Source organism: Rattus norvegicus, chromosome 10 (genome assembly GCF_036323735.1).
Source record: "Rattus norvegicus strain BN/NHsdMcwi chromosome 10, GRCr8, whole genome shotgun sequence".
NCBI lineage: Eukaryota > Metazoa > Chordata > Mammalia > Rodentia > Muridae > Rattus > Rattus norvegicus.
Genome location: NC_086028.1, coordinates 107,036,964 through 107,054,662, shown reverse-complemented (window position 1 = coordinate 107,054,662; position 17,699 = coordinate 107,036,964). Strand labels below are relative to the sequence as shown.

At 45.9% G+C, this 17,699-nt stretch overlaps 1 protein-coding gene and 1 long non-coding RNA gene across 3 annotated transcripts in view; one reads left to right on the top strand and one right to left on the bottom strand.

The window, feature by feature from the left end:
- Window positions 1-13,730, bottom strand: part of Foxk2 (forkhead box K2) — a 49,928-nt gene extending 36,198 nt beyond the window's left edge. Inside the window, exon 1 of one of the 2 annotated variants that reach the window (NM_001401861.1) lies at window positions 13,206-13,730. In NM_001401861.1, the coding sequence (NP_001388790.1) occupies window positions 13,206-13,597 (392 nt within the window). In that variant the 5' untranslated portion in view covers window positions 13,598-13,730. The remainder of the gene's footprint in view (window positions 1-13,205) is intronic. The other variant, NM_001107075.1, reaches the window with a different exon arrangement.
- Window positions 13,731-13,885: 155 nt separating this feature from the next.
- Window positions 13,886-15,908, top strand: LOC134480920 (uncharacterized). The gene is made up of 2 exons (XR_010055927.1): window positions 13,886-14,379; window positions 15,461-15,908. It is a non-coding gene; the product is annotated as an uncharacterized LOC134480920 (long non-coding RNA).
- The last annotated feature ends 1,791 nt before the right edge of the window (window positions 15,909-17,699 follow it).

Here is a 17,699-nt window from a genome sequence, read left to right as displayed (position 1 = left end):
CCCCAGTTCCGCAAAAAAGAACCAAAAAAAAAAAAAAAAAAGAAAGAAAGAATCCAGAGACGAGCTTTGGTACTGCAGTGAGTCTCAGTAGCTTGGATAATAGTCACTTAGTATGGTTATGGTGGCTCTAACACATATGTTACCACTCCAGTAGACCAGGGTGGCCAAAGTAGAACTCAGGTTAAAGAACAAAACCAAATCCCAACCAGTGTTGAGCCAACCCTCATTAACCACAACGATGTGTCATAGAAGACCATGTCAAGCTAAAGTAAGCTGGACAGAAGTACAAACGCCTAGTGGACGGACAACAGCTACCTCAGCCTTGGGACAGAACATCTGTCATTCACAACATAGAAGGGCATTGCACTGATAAGTCAGTCTGCTTTTTTTTTTTTTAATTCATTTTTTTAATACTCTTTTGGATATGAAGAATCTTTTGCTGGTTTAATGTTTGGTGGTCCCACACTGGGCCTAGACACTTCCAGGCTCCTTCTCCAGGTTTAGAAAAGGCATGTTCTGCTGAAAGCTGTCAGGACTCCAGTCAGGTACCATATACATAAACACTCACCAACAAAACCCAACCTCTTGTTGGAGTTTGGGATTTTTAGGTTATTTCAAAACTATAATAATTTTTTCCAAGCTACTTTGGAACTGAGGCTTCCATATAACTTGACCTTCGAGTCTTTTCAGATTTTCTACAAAGAAAATTCCCCCAAAAGATTCACTAGGCTCTCATTCAGTGTGCTTAGGGTTGTTGACAAAGGATCTTCAGGTCTCAACTCTCAGCTCTGGTACCAGGACCTTCCTTCCCCTTTACCACAAGGCCCACCCCAACCATCACACAGAAGAGAGAGGATCAAGCAAGAAACCAGAGCAGCTTTTGTTATAGGCAGAAGGCAGATGCTATTGTGGGGGCAAAATTGAGACGTCTCTCCCATAAGCCACCAACAAACCCAGTTTGAGCAGGAACTAAGGTCTCAAGGGAGTTGAGTTTGACCCTCAAATGCGCCTACAGTTATTGTGACTATGTGGATGGAGTCATCTAGAGAATACAAAGATGAGAAAAGTTACGAAAGTCAGTTTAGAACTGAATTTAATCCAGGCTTTCTTGCTGATTAGTTAACACTGGTGAAACATGCTACTCTGTAGGACAGAAGGCACAATAAATTGGAGGTAATTTATGCAAACAAAGAGTTCTGAGCTTTTTATAATCAATTAATACTCTTTTGGGTATGAACAATCTTTTGCTAATTTAATGCTTGTGATTTTTGAGAAATATCTGGTTCTGAACGTAGGTCAGTGACTTCAGTACATGTTCGCTTTTTTAATTAACCCAACAAGTCTCAGGAAGCCTAAGGCTGTGAGATACAATTCATTAAATCTAAGATAATATTGGCACTGTGTGGTGCGTGCCTTTAATCCTACCACTTAGGCAGTGGAGGCCCAAAGATCTCCGAGTCTGAGACTAGCATGGTCTATATAGTTATAGGACAGCCAAAGCTATGTAGTAAGACCCTGCCTCAAAAGGAGGAAGGGAGGGGGAGGGGGACAGGGGAGAAAGGGAAGGAAGGGAGAATGGGAGAATGAGAGACTGAGAATGAATGAATACTAGGTAGTATGGTTAGGTGTTATAATTAGGTTTTATGAAGTCCTAGTTAGGGTTACTACTGCTGTGATGAGACACCATGACCAAAACAACTTGGGAAGAGAAGGGTTTATTTAGCTTATGTGTCCATATCTCAGTTCATCATCAAAGTAAGTCAGGGCAGAAACTCAAGCAGGGCAGGAACCTGGAGGAGCTCAAGCAGAGACCATGGAGGGTTTCTTACTGGTTTGCTCATCTTGGCTTGCTCAACCTGCTTTCTTATGGAATCCAGGACTACCTGCCCAGTGACTGCTCCACCCACAATAGGCTGGATCCTCTCTCATAAACAAAATACCCTTATAGTCTTGCCTATAGCATGATCTTGTAGAGGCATTTTCTTAATTGAGAGTCCCTCTTCTCAAGTGACTTTAGTGTCAAGTTGACATAAAACTATCCAGTACATATGGTTTCTAAAAATGGAAGTTGCAATAAAAAAACAAAAAACTGAGATGCCAGAGTTCAATAAAGGATCCGCTGCCCAAGCATCCATGAGGACCCACGTTCAACACTACCACCCCCACCCACTGCATGTAAAAGCAGATGAAGTGGCTTTTAACTCCAGCACTAGGGAGACAGAGACAAGGCACCAGCGAGAGGAAATGTGGTTGCAGCATCTAAACAGCAATACCCAAGGCTGGCCTCCATAAGCTTGTGTGTGCACCAACACACAACAGGAGATGGTAAACTAGCAGTGTGTGTGTGTGTGTGTGTGTGTGTGTGTGTGTGTGTGTCAACACATAACAGGAAATGGTAAACTAGTAGGAGAAAGTGTGTGTGTGTGCACCAACACACAACAGGAGATGGTAAACTAGCAGTGTGTGTGTGTGTGTGTGTGTGTGCACCAACACACAACAGGAGATGGTAAACTAACAGGAGAAGTGTGTGTATGTGTGTGTGTGTGCACCAACACACAACAGGAGATGGTAAACTAGCAGTGTGTGTGTGTGTATGTGTGTGTATGTGTGTGAGTGTGTGTATACCAACACACAACAGGAAATGGTAAACTAGCAGGAGAAAGTGTGTGTGTGTGTGTGTGTATACACCAACACAAAACAGGAAATGGTAAACTAGCAGGAGAAGTGTGTGTGTGTGCGCGCATGTGTGTGTGTGTACCAACACACAACAGGAAATGGTAAACTAGCAGGAGAAAGTGTATGTGTGTGTGATTAGGTTCACAAAACAAAGTACTAGTACTGTGCTTCTGCAACTGGGGATCCAAAGGAACCTTAGAACATGGGGAGAACAAGTCAGGGAGCCACACCCAGCTAGACCTCAGTCCCCATCCTATTACATCGGCACCTGAGTGTGTTTGATTAACAGTGATGTTAAACCAGCAGTAAATGCACAGACACCAACTGACATCAGCCAACTATGCTGTGACATTTCTAAGGATCGAAAGTCTGTTTGGGATTTGGTGCTGACTCTGGAAGACCAGAGGGGAACAGCTATGTGAGAAGAGGAATTAGAACTCAAGATGCTAATGATAATAGATCACAATGCGCCAAGGATATCAAGGAAGCCCTCTTGCACTCTAAACTACGCAATGCAAGGGGCTGCTGCCAGGTTGTTCTTGAGACCAGTGTTACTTACCAACCACTCTTACGGTGCCCTAAGCTGCTGTGCCACCTGGAAAACAATTGATGGCTTTCAAAGCTTACAGAGCTCAGTTTCAATTGTACACTCCTCCCAGGAAAAAAGGTATGGCCTGGTTCTCAAGTATACATATACATAAACATGAATTTAATAAATACAAACAAGGGCTGGGGATTTAGCTCAGTGGTAGAGCGCTTACCTAGGAAGCGCAAGGCCCTGGGTTCGGTCCCCAGCTCCGAAAAAAAGAACCAAAAATAAATAAATAAATAAATAAATAAATAAATAAATAAATAAATAAATAAATAAATACAAACAAAAAGCAATGTAGAGACTGACAGAAGCTAGAAGCCAAGGCGGCACTATCCAACCAGATTCTAGATTCCACTGGGATCCCATGAGGAAAGAGTAAGTCCTGATTCTCCACCTACTATGAAACAGGAAGTGGTTCACAGGGTAAAAATGGAGAAAGCAGCACCTCATACTGGAAACTGGAGAGACACCTAAGTACTAAATGAAGGGAAAGGAAACCAGGGACTTAAAAAGCCTCAAGGCCAGTAAGAGACAAAGGCAAGAACGCTCATTCTGTCCTCACAGGAAGAATACGAGATGCAAAGGTTTCAGACCCAAGGACAGTAACTGCTGTGACAGTCCTGCTCATCTCCAACCTCCAGCAAACCAATGCCAGAATTATGGTATTTCCAGGCACCCTGAGGAGCAGTAGTGTGCCTCTTCACCAATGGTCATCCTGGAAGACTGTCTGTCTGGCATCAGGGTGGGAGGCCTAAAACAGGATCCACATCTTCCTGACATTGTCCTGGGAGACCCAGCCTCCAACAAGCAGAGGTCAAATTCTTATGACCATTCCTATCCCCTAGAAAAACAATCAGAACCAGGCAGGATCATGCATGCTTGTAATCCCAGCATTCAAGAGGTAGATACAGAATGATCACCACAAATTCAAAGCCAGCCTGGGCTACCCAGAGAGAGATCCTATCCCCAAAAGTCAAACCAAACCAAACTAAACCAACTAACCAACAAGACAACTGCTGTTTTGTCTCTAAAGAACAGTGTAGGGTTGGGGATTTAGCTCAGTGGTAGAGCGCTTGCCTAGCAAGCACAAGGCCCTGGGTTCGGTCCCCAGCTCCGAAAAAAAAAAAAAAAGAAAGAAAGAAAAAAAAAAGAACAGTGTAATTGGGGTTGGGGATTTAGCTCAGTGGTAGAGCGCTTGCCTAGCAAGTACAAGGCCCTGGGTTCAGTCCTCAGCTCCAAAGGAAAAAAAAAAAAAAAGAACAGCGTAGTTTAAAAACCAGTAGCTCCTTTCTCCCCTAACAGGAGAGGAAACTGTAAAATTAAATAAAGACAAGCTTAAAAAGAAAAGACAGGGCTAGAGAGGTCAGCAAGAACTGGCTGCTCTTCCAAAGGATCCTGATTCAATTCAATTCCTAGCAGTCACATGGCAGTTCAAGCTGAAGTCCCTTCCAGCCCCTGTGGGCACAAGGCAGTCATGTAGTATACATATACACACGTATGCAAGCCTATACATGTACAATAAATAAGATTTTAAAAAGGAAAGAGAAACACATCACTAAAGGCGTCAGGCTAATGAACAAGCAGGTCTCAAAACTGATGCTACACCTAACAGTCCTCTACTTTCCCTGCTCTCTGGATCACAGAGCTGGAAGATAGGACAGAGACAACACTGGTGTCCCGTGTGCTCAAGCCTCATGGACCCTCAGCACCAGGTTCCAAGCACTAAGCTCAGGTCTGTGATGGTCAAAACAAATGTGGCCTCAGGTCTGTGTCCCAACTGGGACACAAATACGATTCAACTGTGCTGTGATGCAGACACTCATCCCAATCACAGAGGGAGCAACCAGAAAGGTTAAGTATGCTGGGATGTAGGTACCATCTACCTGGGAACCAGCCCTTGCTGTCAGCCAAGAGGTATGCAAATAACTATCCCAAGTAACAAGACACAGGCGTCTGGCTAATGAACTGTCCTATCTCAAAACTGGCTGGGTGTGGCAGCACAGGTGGCAGCACAGGTCCCAGCACGTGGGAGGCAGGGCCAGGCAGATCTCTGAGTTCAAAGCTAGTGTGATCTACCAAGTGAGTTCCAGGATAGCCAGCAGCCAGGGATAAGTAAAGAGCTGTTTCAAAGTTAAAAATTGATGGCTGAAGTAGGAAAAGGCACCTGACATGGATGTAGACCTGAGTCCCATCTCCAGAACCTACGTGGTGGGAAGGGTTTCCACAAATTGTACTGACTGCACAGGATGGGTGGATGGATGTGCGCGCATACACTGAGAAGATGAAAAATGCTTTCTTTTAAAAACTGTGGGGGCTGGGGATTTAGCTCAGTGGTAGAGCGCTTACCTAGGAAGCGCAAGGCCCTGGGTTCGGTCCCCAGCTCCGAAAAAAAGAACCAAAAAAAAAAAACTGTGGCAAGGCTGGTCGTGATCGTGCAGATCTTCAACTCCCAGCACTCGGGAGGCAGAAGCAAGTGTATTTCTGTAAGTTTGAGGCCATCCCAATCTACAGAATTCCACAACAGCCAAGGCTAGAGAAACCCAGTCCTGAAATGGATGGATGGATGGATGGATGGATGGATGGATGGATGGATGGATGGATGGATGTTTGGATGGATGGATGGATGTTTGGATGGATGGATGGATGTTTGGATGGATGGATGGATGTTTGGATGGATGGATAGATGGATGGATGATGGATGGATGGATGGATGGATGGATCTTCGGATGGACGGACGGATGGACAATAAACTTTTAAAAGCTGGGGCCAGGAGATGGCTTAGCAGATTAACAACTTGCAGTGGCAAGCCCGAGACAGTACTTTCTTCTGAAATCCTAATGTGAGACAGGAGGTAGGGGCAGAAAAGTCACTCAGAAGCTCACAGGCCGGACTAAAGCATACAGAGTAGCAGAAACAAGAGAATTTACCTTAGTAAGATAGAAAAGGAGAACCAACTCCTGAAACCGTACTCTGACCTCCACATCTGTGCAATGGCATCCATGCACGCACCTACACTTACATACAAAAAGACTGAAGGAAATCCTTTAAAATGTTAAAAATGTTAATTACTTAAGTCTCAGACAGCCTACACTATCAAGTAAACATTAAAATGAACAGAAGGCAGGTCAGTTGGGAGACACGGCTCCTGCCACGGTTCTCTGACCTCCACGTGTATACTGTGACCCATGGACATGGACACACAAGAGAACTTGATGGTACACACCTTTAAGGCCAGTACTCAGGACACAGTGGCAGGCAGGTTTCTGTAGGCCAGCATGGTCTTTGATCTACACAGCAATTTCCAGAGCAGCCAGGGCTACATATTAAGACCCTGCTTCAAAAAACAAAACCAACAACATCATCAAAAGACACAAGTATAGAGGTGCCTGTGGCAGGTAACTGTGTCTCACCACTGGAGTGCCAAACAAGTCCCTGGGCTGGCAATGGAAGTGACAATTCCAGAGTGACTGCTCCCAGTGTCCACAACCAGTAATGAGGTGCACCAAGGTGCCGAGTGACTGTGCACACGGAGCTTGCTTGCGGGCAAGCCATGAGGCAACTACTGACACAGCAGAGCAGTGTATACACAGCCTCACCAGGTCCCGGCCCCGAGCCCAGGCTTTCATCTGCTCAGCTAAAGAAGCTCACGTCAAGCAACCCTCACAGCCCTTGGTGAACAGACACCGGGCCTTGCGAGGGCTGGGGCTAGGTGTTCGGATCAGCTCTGCCTGCTTAGGTCTTCTCCAGCAGGGAACTATCCTCCAGCTCACACTTGTCACTCCACCTCCAGGCAAGCAGGGCCTTTGCTGCAAACCTGCTGCCGCACAAGGTTTCCAACTCTAATCTTAGCCCTCCATCCTTTCATGACCCTCTCCCCCTTACTCTACATCCTCTATCCTGTCTGTCCTCACCCTGTAAAAGTTATGGTCCCATTTCATGGCCACCCCAACCAGACAACCTGTTCTTACGTCTCCTTACTGATACAAGTGTTCTCTGAGAACCATGGTTCTGGGCAACTCATTAGGCGTTGACCAGTCACCAAGAGTCACCTCCACTCATCTGACAAGCTGCAGAAGCCACTGCATGACCATCTGCAGTCTCTCTACAGTTTTCCCTGACTTACAGAACAAGCCTCTAAATATGACCCTACTAAATACCATCTTCAAGTCAAAATCTATGCGAGGAGTATGGCTACATCACGAAGCACTGCAGAGAGCCAGTTCAATCAGGCTGAGATGGAAATAGGGGTCACTTTTCTTAATAAGCATAATTTATTTTGCAATAATAAATAAATGAGGCAGCAAAACAAGGTGGTGCACACCTGCAATCCCACCCCTAGAGAGGGCAAGGCAGGAAAGTCATGGAGTTAGACACTGTCCTACAGCGAGACCATCTCAAAAACTACTCTTAGGCAATAATAAACTATTCTTTCTGTTATGAAGGATATTAGTCTAGACTCTGGTTAAACTTAGGGACTTGGGGCTGAAGAGGCAGCTTGGCGGCTAAAAGTACTGGAGGCAGAGGACCTGGGTTTGGCTCTACTCACAGAGCAGCTCACAATGTCTGCAACCTAGTTCCAGGGGCTGCAACAGCCTCTTCCAGCCTCTCAAGGCACCCGGCAAGCCAGCGGTGCAGACATGTGAAAGTAAAACACTCATACAGATAAAATAAATTACATAACTGGCATTTTCAAAGTTTAAAAACAACCATTAAGCTGGGCATGGTGTACATGCCTTTAATCCCAGCACTCAGGAGGCAGTCAGGGAGTTCCAGACCACTGTATAAAGACTCTCACATATACACGCATACATACACACACACCTACATACATACTACACACATACATAAATGAGCTACTTATTTGAGGGTTGGAGATGGGGGCTGGAATGATGGATAGCTCAGTGGTTAAGAGAATGTTCTACTGCTGGAGATCTAAGTTTGGTTCCCAACACCCATGTCAGCTCACAACCACCTGTAACTCCAGCTCTGAAGGATCTGGCATCCATACCCACACACTTACATGTATTTTAAAAAGAAAAGATTTTAAAAGCGGCTTATTTAAAAAAAAAAAAGTTGCTAATTTTGATGTTATATTTGTTTGCTACCATGACAACAGGAACAAACCCAAACTTTCTGGTCCCACTGATTTCTTTTTTCCGTTCTGTTTTTCGAAACAGAAGTTTCTCTGTGTGGCCTTGACTGTCCTGAAACTCACTGTGTAGACCAGGCTGCCCTTGACCTCAAGAGAGTCACCTGCCTCTGCCTCCTGAGTGCTAGGACTACAGGTGTGTGCAACTACAGCCTGGCTAACCACTGGTTTAAAACTTTAGTCTTAGGCACTAAACTTAAGTCATTGGACAGTGAAAGACCCTGTACTCTAAAAAGGCTTACTTTGCTGTGTTAATACTTTTCTGTTGCTTTGATGAAATAACCATACCAAAAACCTCGTATAGAAGGGTTTGTGGGGTTAGGGATTTAGCTCAGCGGTAGAGTGCAAGCACAAGGCCCTGGGTTCGATCCCCAGCTCCGAAAAAAAAAAAAAAAAAAAAGAGAGAGGAAAAAAAAGACTTTATTTTAGCATATCCTTATCTAGAGGGATAAAAATTAACCACTTTTGGGGTTGGGGATTTAGCTCAGTGGTAGAGCACTTGCCTAATAAGCGCAAGGCCCCGGGTTCGGTCCCCAGCTCCGAAAAAAAGAAAAAAAAAAAAAAACCACGGCAGAAGGCACAGTAGCAGGCAGCAGGAGCAAGAAGCAAAGAGATCAGATCTTGAACCATGAGCTTGAAGCAGGGGGTTAAAATAAAAAAATTAAAAATAAAAAAAAACAACTAGGAGGGGCTTTTTATTTGAAAAGCCTACCTACCCTTAGTGACATATTCCTGAAAGGCATACTTCCTAAACTTCCCCCAACAGCACCACCAACTGGGGACCAAATATTCAGCTACCTGAGCCTAAGGGGGACACTTTCACTAAAGTGAAAGCAATACTTCACCAAGTCCAAAGCCACACTTGAGCCTTGCACACCCTCCCTCTGAGATCCTTCTCAGCCTGGATCCCATCCATTCCAGTGCAAGAGTACAGGTTCATTCGAAGCTGGGAGGTTTCCTCCACCTGCCCACCTTCAGGAGACCCTACAAATCCCAGTTTAAGAGGACCAGTGCCTCTCCTAAGTCACAGGGTCTCAAAAAAAAAAAATTACATTTCCCTCACATATGGCTTTGCATACTTGGCTGAAAAACAAGGATCTGTAGAATCATGTGGATTTTTGTTTTTGAAAATACACATGTCAGGCTGGAGATGGCTCAGTGGTTAGGAGCACTGACTGTTCTTGCAGAGGTCCTGAGATCAATTCCCGCAACTACATGGTGGCTCACAACCATGTGTAATGGGATCGGATGTCCTCTTCTGTTCTGTCTGAAGAGTGACAATGTACTCATATAAATGAAATAAATAAATCTAAGAAGAAAAAGAAAGTACACACACCCCCATTGTTGTCATGCCTACTGAGTCCCAAGTACACATCCACAGTGGGCACTGGGCTCACCAGTCAGTGCAAAGGCATCTGTACTGTTGCAACCACACTTACTAAAGATACTCACCATAGGATATGAGTAGTCCTATTCAAATAGGTATGCCAAATCCATACAGTATATCCTACTTCAATGAACTGATCACACTTTAAACCACCACTACTGTACTTCATATCCTTGCAAATTACCTTTGAATTTTGTTCTCTTAGGCAAGGTGGTACTTGTACACCTGGCTAGACTGGAACTCAAGAGAAATCCTTCCATCTCTTCCTCCCAAGTGTTGGATGGGATTAAAGGCATGCACTAAGATACTAACCCCTTTGAATTTTTAAGGTAAACTACAAAATGCAAACATAAAAATAAAAGTTCAAACTAGGATAAAATCATGGTGGTTTAAATACAAGACCAACAAGTACTGTGGTGGTGCACACCCTTAATCCCTGAGTTCGAGGCCAGCCTGATCTATAGAGCTAGAGCTGGTTCCAGGCCACCCAGGGCTACACAGAGAAATCCTGTCTCCAAAACGAATCAAATATAAGGGCAGCCAAGGACAAAAACATTAAGAATATTTCAAAGCAGAGTGCGCCAGTCAGGGGAGTTTATAGATCCCAGCATGCAGGGTTAGTGGATGCTGGGCAGTGGTGGCCCACATCTTTAATTCCAGCACTTGGAGGCAGAGGCAGAAGATCTCTGAGTAAGGCCAGCCTGGTGTACAGATTAAGTTCCAAGACAACCAGGGATACAGAGAAATCCTGTCTGGAAAGAAAAAAAAAGCTGGGGTGGGAGACTCACTAAGAGTTCAAGGACAAGTTTACCTAGACAACAGAGGAAGAAATGTATTTGGAAACAAAGTAACAAGAGTATTCACAACAGTTGTAGTACACCAGTTCCTAGGTGGAGGCAGTAAGGTCTCCAGTTCAAGGTCACCTTGTCATAGTCTCAAAAATACTTCAGCCTTGGCATAACCCTTCCATTATATACTCCTAAGTGTGCATGCCGGTACCTATTTGTTTGTTTAAACTTGAAAAGATTTTGGGTCGCCACAGTGTTGGTTCTGTGGTTAAGAGCATTGGCTGTTCTTCCAAAAGACCCAGGTTCAATCCCCAGGACCCACATGGTGGCTCAAAACTGTGTAGCAGCTCCAAGGAATCCAAAGTCCTCTTCTGCCTGTAAAGGTAGCAGGCACACATGTGGTGCACAGGCACACATGTGTGCACAGGCACACACTTGGAGCTGGAGGGATGGCTCCTGAGCTAAGCACATGTGCTGCTTCAGAAGAGCTACATTTGGCTCCCAGCGCCTATGTCCAATGGTTCATAACCACCTACAGGAGATCCTCTGATGCCTCTGACGAACCTACCTCACATGTACATACCAACACAGACACATACTCATAAGTTTTAATCTAAGTTTTTAATTTAATTTGAAATTTAAAAATAACAATAAAAAATAACTTGTAGGCCAACAAGACAGCTTACTGGTAAGGGCCCATGCTGCCACATCTGATGATCTGAGTCTGATACCCAGGACCCACACAGCAGAAAGAAAATATTGACTCCAGCAAGTTGTCCTCTGGCCTCCATGTGTGTGCTGTAGCGAATGCAAGCAAGGCACAGATATAAACAAATGTAATTTTACTTATTATTTTATTTATTTATTTTGAGGCAAGGGTTAGCCCTGGCTGGCCTGGAACTCTCTATGTAGTCCTGGCTGACCTTGAACTCATAGAGATCCACCTGCCTCTGCCTCCTAAGTGCTGGGATTAAAAGTGTGCCACTACACCTGGCAACAAATGTAACTTTATATTTATTCTATTTTGTGTATGAGAATGTGCTCGCACATATGTTTGTGTACTATGTGCATGCCCAGTGATGACAGCATTTAGAAGAGGGTATCTGACACCTAAAGTTTTGGCTGTAATGTGGATGATGCAAACTGATCCCAAGTCCTCTGCAAGAGCAACAAGTGCTATTAAACACAGAGACTGTTAATATTTTTAAATAAATAAATATATATATAAATACTTTGTAGCCAAGCACAGTGGTGCCTGCTGGAACACCATCCCAAGGATAAGAGATATGGAATACACACACATCAAACCTAAGTTAAAACCACGGCTCTTACCATTATCTCCAAAAACTGAAAGCAATTAAAAACTTCAGTCTGTGGCAAAAGCTGTACTAGCAATGATCTAGAAAGGAACCTGAGGAATAATTAGCATTTCCTAGAGAGCAAAGTTGTTTTTCAAGCACAGTAAATGATAAGTTTATCCAACCACAGAACCAAATTGAAAATTGTTTTGTACAGTGATTGACAGTTCCCTATGAGGCTCCCTTCTCACTCTACACAATCTTATAATTCCTTAAAAAACCAAACACTCTTTGTTCTGTTTTTTTGTTGTTGTTGTTTTATGAGACAGTGTCTCACCATACAACCCAAACTAATCTAGAGTTTACTATACAGTCTAACCTAGCCTGGAACTCAAATTTCTACTGTCTCAGCCTCCAGGGTGCTGGGATTACAGGTTGAAGGCACTGCACCCGGCTAAAGGTGCTTTTTAAAAATTACTGTGTTGAAATATCCAGTTTTCCCAGATTTCTGGACAGGTTTTTAATCCTTCATGTTTGGGGTTTTTAATTTTCAGGCTACAAAAACATTGGGGGAAGAGAACTGTTAGGCTTAAGACACTACCTCCAAAATGTCTTGCCATTGAAACGTGAATTTAAAAAAAAAAAAAAAAAAAAGGTAACAGGTATCTATTCTTCATTTTAGATAGGTATTTTAGTTCAGGGCAGTTTTCCACCACACACAGCTTAACATCTCCCTTGGGTGCTTCCTCCCTGATGGTTAGGCACACAGCACTCATAAAACTTCCACCCACCAACGCTGGTGATGATGGCAGGGAGGGCTGAGGGTTGAAGACAGAAATGATGGTTTGTGTTCTGAGAGTCCCATGTCGGACTGGACAAAGGGCTGTGGGCTAGGATACCAGTGCATGGGAACGGCGGTGTGAGGGCAGACATGAGTGGGCCAGCCAGGTTAAACACTCCGGGTGGAGCGCTGGGGGTTGTGGTCCCAGCTCTGGTAGTGGGTATTAAACTAGGGTAAGTCAGAATCAGTCAGGTCTTGGTTATGGTAGTGAATGGATCCTGGTGGTGAGTCTAGCCTTCCTTGCTCCTGGATAGCGGATCAGGATCCCTCCCTGATGGTGACCAGAAGGTCTGGTTCAGGGTCTGACCCTGCTCATAGGCAGCTGATGTGGGTCTTCTGAATCCTGCCTGATGATGGTTAGGGGGTCTGGGTCCCGCCCCTCCCTCGGGGTGGCTGCTGTGGGTCAGGGTCCCTCCCTGCGGTGGGTAGCCACTGTGGGTCAGGTCCAGGCCGCAGCCCCCGCCCGCCACTCACACGCGCGGCAGCTGCAGCGGCGGCGCCCCCCGCCGCTGGAACACCCCGTCCACGAACACGCCGTTCTTGCCGAGACAGCGCAGGTAGAAGTCGCCGCCCGCGTCCGGCCGGGGCTGCGCGGGTTCCGGGGCGGCCGCGCTATGGCCGCCGCCCGGGGGCGTGAAGATCTCCAGGTGGCGCCGCGAGATGAAGCTCGAGTGGCCCATGCTCACATCTACCGAGCCCTGCGACGAGTTGCGCCCGATGGTCACCGAACGCTTCTTCATGAGGTACTCGAACTCGCGGCCTTCGAGCCGCGCCACGGCCCAGCCGCCCGGCGGGGATCCGCCGCCCCCGGCCCCGCCGCCCGCGGGAGGGGCGCCCGCGCCCGAGAGCGCCGCCGCGGCCGCCATCGCCTGCGAGGCCTGGCCGATCCGCGCGGGCGCCCTAGCGGGCCGAGGCCCGGGCGCGGTCGTGGGCCGCGCGAGCGGAGCACGGTCGCGGAGACCGCCGGCCGGCGAGGAGAGCTGCGAGGGCGGGAGCTCGCACGGCCGCGCGCCGGGCCCTACGACGGACGGGCACGCCGGCCAATGGGCGCGGCGCACGCAGTGGGGCTACCGAGGCCGGCCAATGGAAAGCTGCGCCGCCGAGCGCTCGCACGTCCGGCGTCGTCGCGCGACGCAGGTTGGCCGCAGCGGCGCGGAAAACCCGGGGCGGAGTAGGGAGTTGGCGTGGGGCCGCGCGCGTTCGCGGACTGAGCGGGGGTCCAAGGTCATGGTGGGCGCGAGTGCGCCCCGGGAGCCGCTAGCCACTCTGACATTCCGCCCTAGGCTGCGTAGAATCATGCACGCTGCTCGGGAACCTGCCGCATTGACCGATGTGTCACAGCGCAGGGCTGTAACAGAAATTATCCCAGTAATACATAGAGTTCTGCACTCAGTAATTCATACCAAGGACTGCAAATCTGAACATTTTGCCAATTTGTGTGTGTGTGTGTGTGTGTGTGTTCCCATCTCTCCCATTAAAAAAACGAAACCACTACGGGGCCCCGTGGGAAGAGCAGAGCTATGGAGATCGAGCCGGCTGTGAGGGGCTCTGGAAGCCCGTGCCAAGATAGAGGCGAAGCTGAGACCCCTAGTGTCTTCCCTGGGACCGTAGGGTAGTGGATGCACCTGCTCTAGCTCTGGTAAGAGAGGTACGTGGTCATAAAGAACGTCACAGCAATATGGTGGCCCCTGGGTGCAGGCGATGGGACACAGTGTTCTCTCACTGATGTACAAAAGGAGTTCAAGTCAGGGAGAGTGGATAGGTTGAGAGCAGTCTGGATTTAAGCTGCACAGGATAAATATGGTCATTCTAGCCAAGAGCTTCTAAATAGAGGCCCCAGACTGGAGGCATCAGAACATTTTGCATTTTAATTCATTCTATGTGTCTGAACTTACAATAAATTTAATAGAAATTAATGTTCCTTTATAACATTTACATATCTTATTTGACATATATGTGCCTGTAATTACAGTATAAATTCCTAAGGGTTCAAACTGCTTTCTACTATAAACATGGCAGAGAGCCATTTCATTAAATATTAATTTGAGGCATTGTAGGTGATGTAGAGATAACTATGGAAATGATATAACTAGGTAAGAATGTAAAGACAAAACACAGTCAAAGGAAAAAAGCATGTTCAAGACCAAGAAATGTTTTCCCATTCTTAGTGACACTATTGCGTTGTCCTGAACTCTTGCTTTAATATGTATTTGAGCCTAGGGTGGGTTTGAGGCTGTACCATGTGCCTCTAGCATCTATAAAACAGGGCTAGATCTAACTTTTAGCAGACAAAGCAAACACTTATGTTGCTTTGTTTGGCTTTTGTGGTTGGTCTTGGTGTTTTCTGTGGGGAGGGAAAGACAGTTGTATATAGCCTTGGCTGGCCTGGAACTTATTATATAGGCCAAGGTCACCCAAAACCAAAGAGATCCACCCACCTCTACCTCCCAAGTATTGGGATTAGAGGCATGAGCCACCATATCTGGCCAAACCAAACACTTATAATAAAGATATTTGTTTTAAAGCAATTCTTCAATATACATGTAAACTTAACCATTTATCACAGATGAAAACTACTCTGTATACTAATAGGATACATGTGCCTGTCTGTTCCTGTGTATGTATTGTAGAAGAGTCTGTGTGTCCTACTGTGGGACATGTGGACACCAGGGATTTATGTCAGGATGTCCTCCTCAGTGGCTTTTCTCCATTGTCTTTTTCTGAAACAGGGTCTGTCCACGAACCTGGAGTTCACTGTTTTGACAAGGCTGGTTGCCCAGTGAGCCCCCCGGATACACTTGCCCATACTCCCTCCTATGCCCCATTTCCACCCAGATGAACATTTGATCCTGCAGGATATAGAGCATCATTGATGTTTTTCAGAGTTGATCCATATTTGTTGGTTGGTTGGTTTGTTTGAGATAGGGTCTCACTATATAGCCCTGACTGGCATAGAACTCACCATGTAGATCAACAGGCTGGCCCAGAACTCAAGAGTTACCTTCCTCTGCATCCCAAGAACTGAGATTTAATGTATACTCCAGCAAATTTTGATTTTATGATTATCAATGTTAAGAACACTGATTTATATAAACACACAGCTACAAAATGGCAGAGTGTGTCTAAGATTATCTCAATTGTTGGCAAGCTTATCTCAAAAATAAATGTAAGCAAAAATCCTGATACCTATTGGAGGGGCTAAAATTATTAATATGACTGTCAGTATAAGGAGCTGGCAATGATGTGAAGCAACCGAGGCTAGAAATCCATGTGGCGCTGTGAGAGATGGTTTGTCTCCTTCTTTATTTCCTTTTGAGGCATCAAGTACCCCAGGCTCACCTCAAACACTGAAAGTTCTGAGGATGACCTTGAACTTCTGATCCTAACAGCACCTCCCATATGGTGGGATAAAAGGCACTTGCCATGCCTGTTCATGTGGTGCTCAGGATAGATCTAGGACTTTGTGCATGATAGGCAAGGAAAATCTGATTTTTTTATGAATTTCACAAATGAATAATATACGTTCCATCTTGAATTTTTAAAAATATTCCAAGTTTTTCCTTTAGAGGCATGGGGGGTGAGATAGGTTTCTCTGTGTAGCCCTGACTGTCCTGGAACTCCCTCTGTAGACCAGGCTGGTTTTGAACTCAGGAGATCTGCCTGCCTCTGCCTGCAGTGCTGGTATTAAGGCTTAAGATGTTGGGATTTGAGAGGGAATATCACTAGACATGGTGGCTCATGCCTCTCACCCCAGCACTTGGGAGGTGACGGAGGCAGGAGAATCGGTTCAAAGCAAGCCTTGGCTAAACGTGACGGTATCTCAGAACGAAGAAGAGAAGTTGAAGATCAAGGGAACATACATGGAAGAGAGAGAGGTATGGCCGGGTGCAGTGGCCTACAACTGCCTCAAAACCACCCAAGTTTGAAGAAAGGAAGCAGGAAGGTGGGCGGAGGGAAAGGATTTGTTTCGTCTTCTGAGATAGTTTCTCCATCACTTATTTCCGTCTACTCTGAGACTCACTATGTAGACTAGGCTGGCCTCCAACTAAAAGAATCCCTCTGTCTCTAACTTATGAGCACTGTGATCAAAGTTGTGTGCTCCCATATCTGTCTGGGATAGTATGATTCTGAGACTTTATTGAATACTCTCCATCAGTGACTTGAGCGCAGTAGTCACATCTGCTGGGTTGGCTAAGACAAGTGGATCCCTTGAGCCAGAGTTCAAGGGACCAGGCTGTTTCTGTAGGGGAGGAGAATGCAAGGGAAATACAGGGAGGAAGAGAAAAGGTAGAAGGGAAGATGGGGAAGGGAAAAGGAGAAACACAGCTGGGGACATAGCTTACCTATCAGAGTGCCAGCTTAGTATACCCCCAAACTGCATGCAGTCCATCACTGTAAAAACAGGGTGTGGTGGTGAATCTGTAATCCTAGCACTTGGGAAGTAGAGACAGGAGGATCAAGATGGAAAGTTCAAGGCCAACCCAGGCTACAAAGTGAGCTGAAAATTTGGGTAACTTAGTGAGACCCTGTCTCAGAATAAAGAGAGCGAGAAAGGGTTTGTGTGTGCACTCGAGATATAGCTCAGTTTTTACCTAGCACATGACATACCCAAGTCCCAATCCCAGCAGTACACAGGCAGACACACACACTTTAAGAAAAACTATATTCAGTGGTTTAGAGAGATGGCTCAGCAGTTAAGAGCTCTTCCTGCTCTTCCAGAAGACCAAAGTTGTTTGCAGCACCTACAATGCAGCTCACAAGTGCCTGTAACTCCAGCTCTATCCACGGCCTCTGTAGATACCCATACACACCTGACTTTTACTCACATAGACACACATACACATAAATAAAAATCGTAATAAATCTTCCATTTCAACTCAGTATTTACAAGGAGTCACATCCACAGAAGACAGGGTGCTTTGTGAACAGTGAGATGTGAGGTGTCTTCTCTGACACAATGGACTGCAC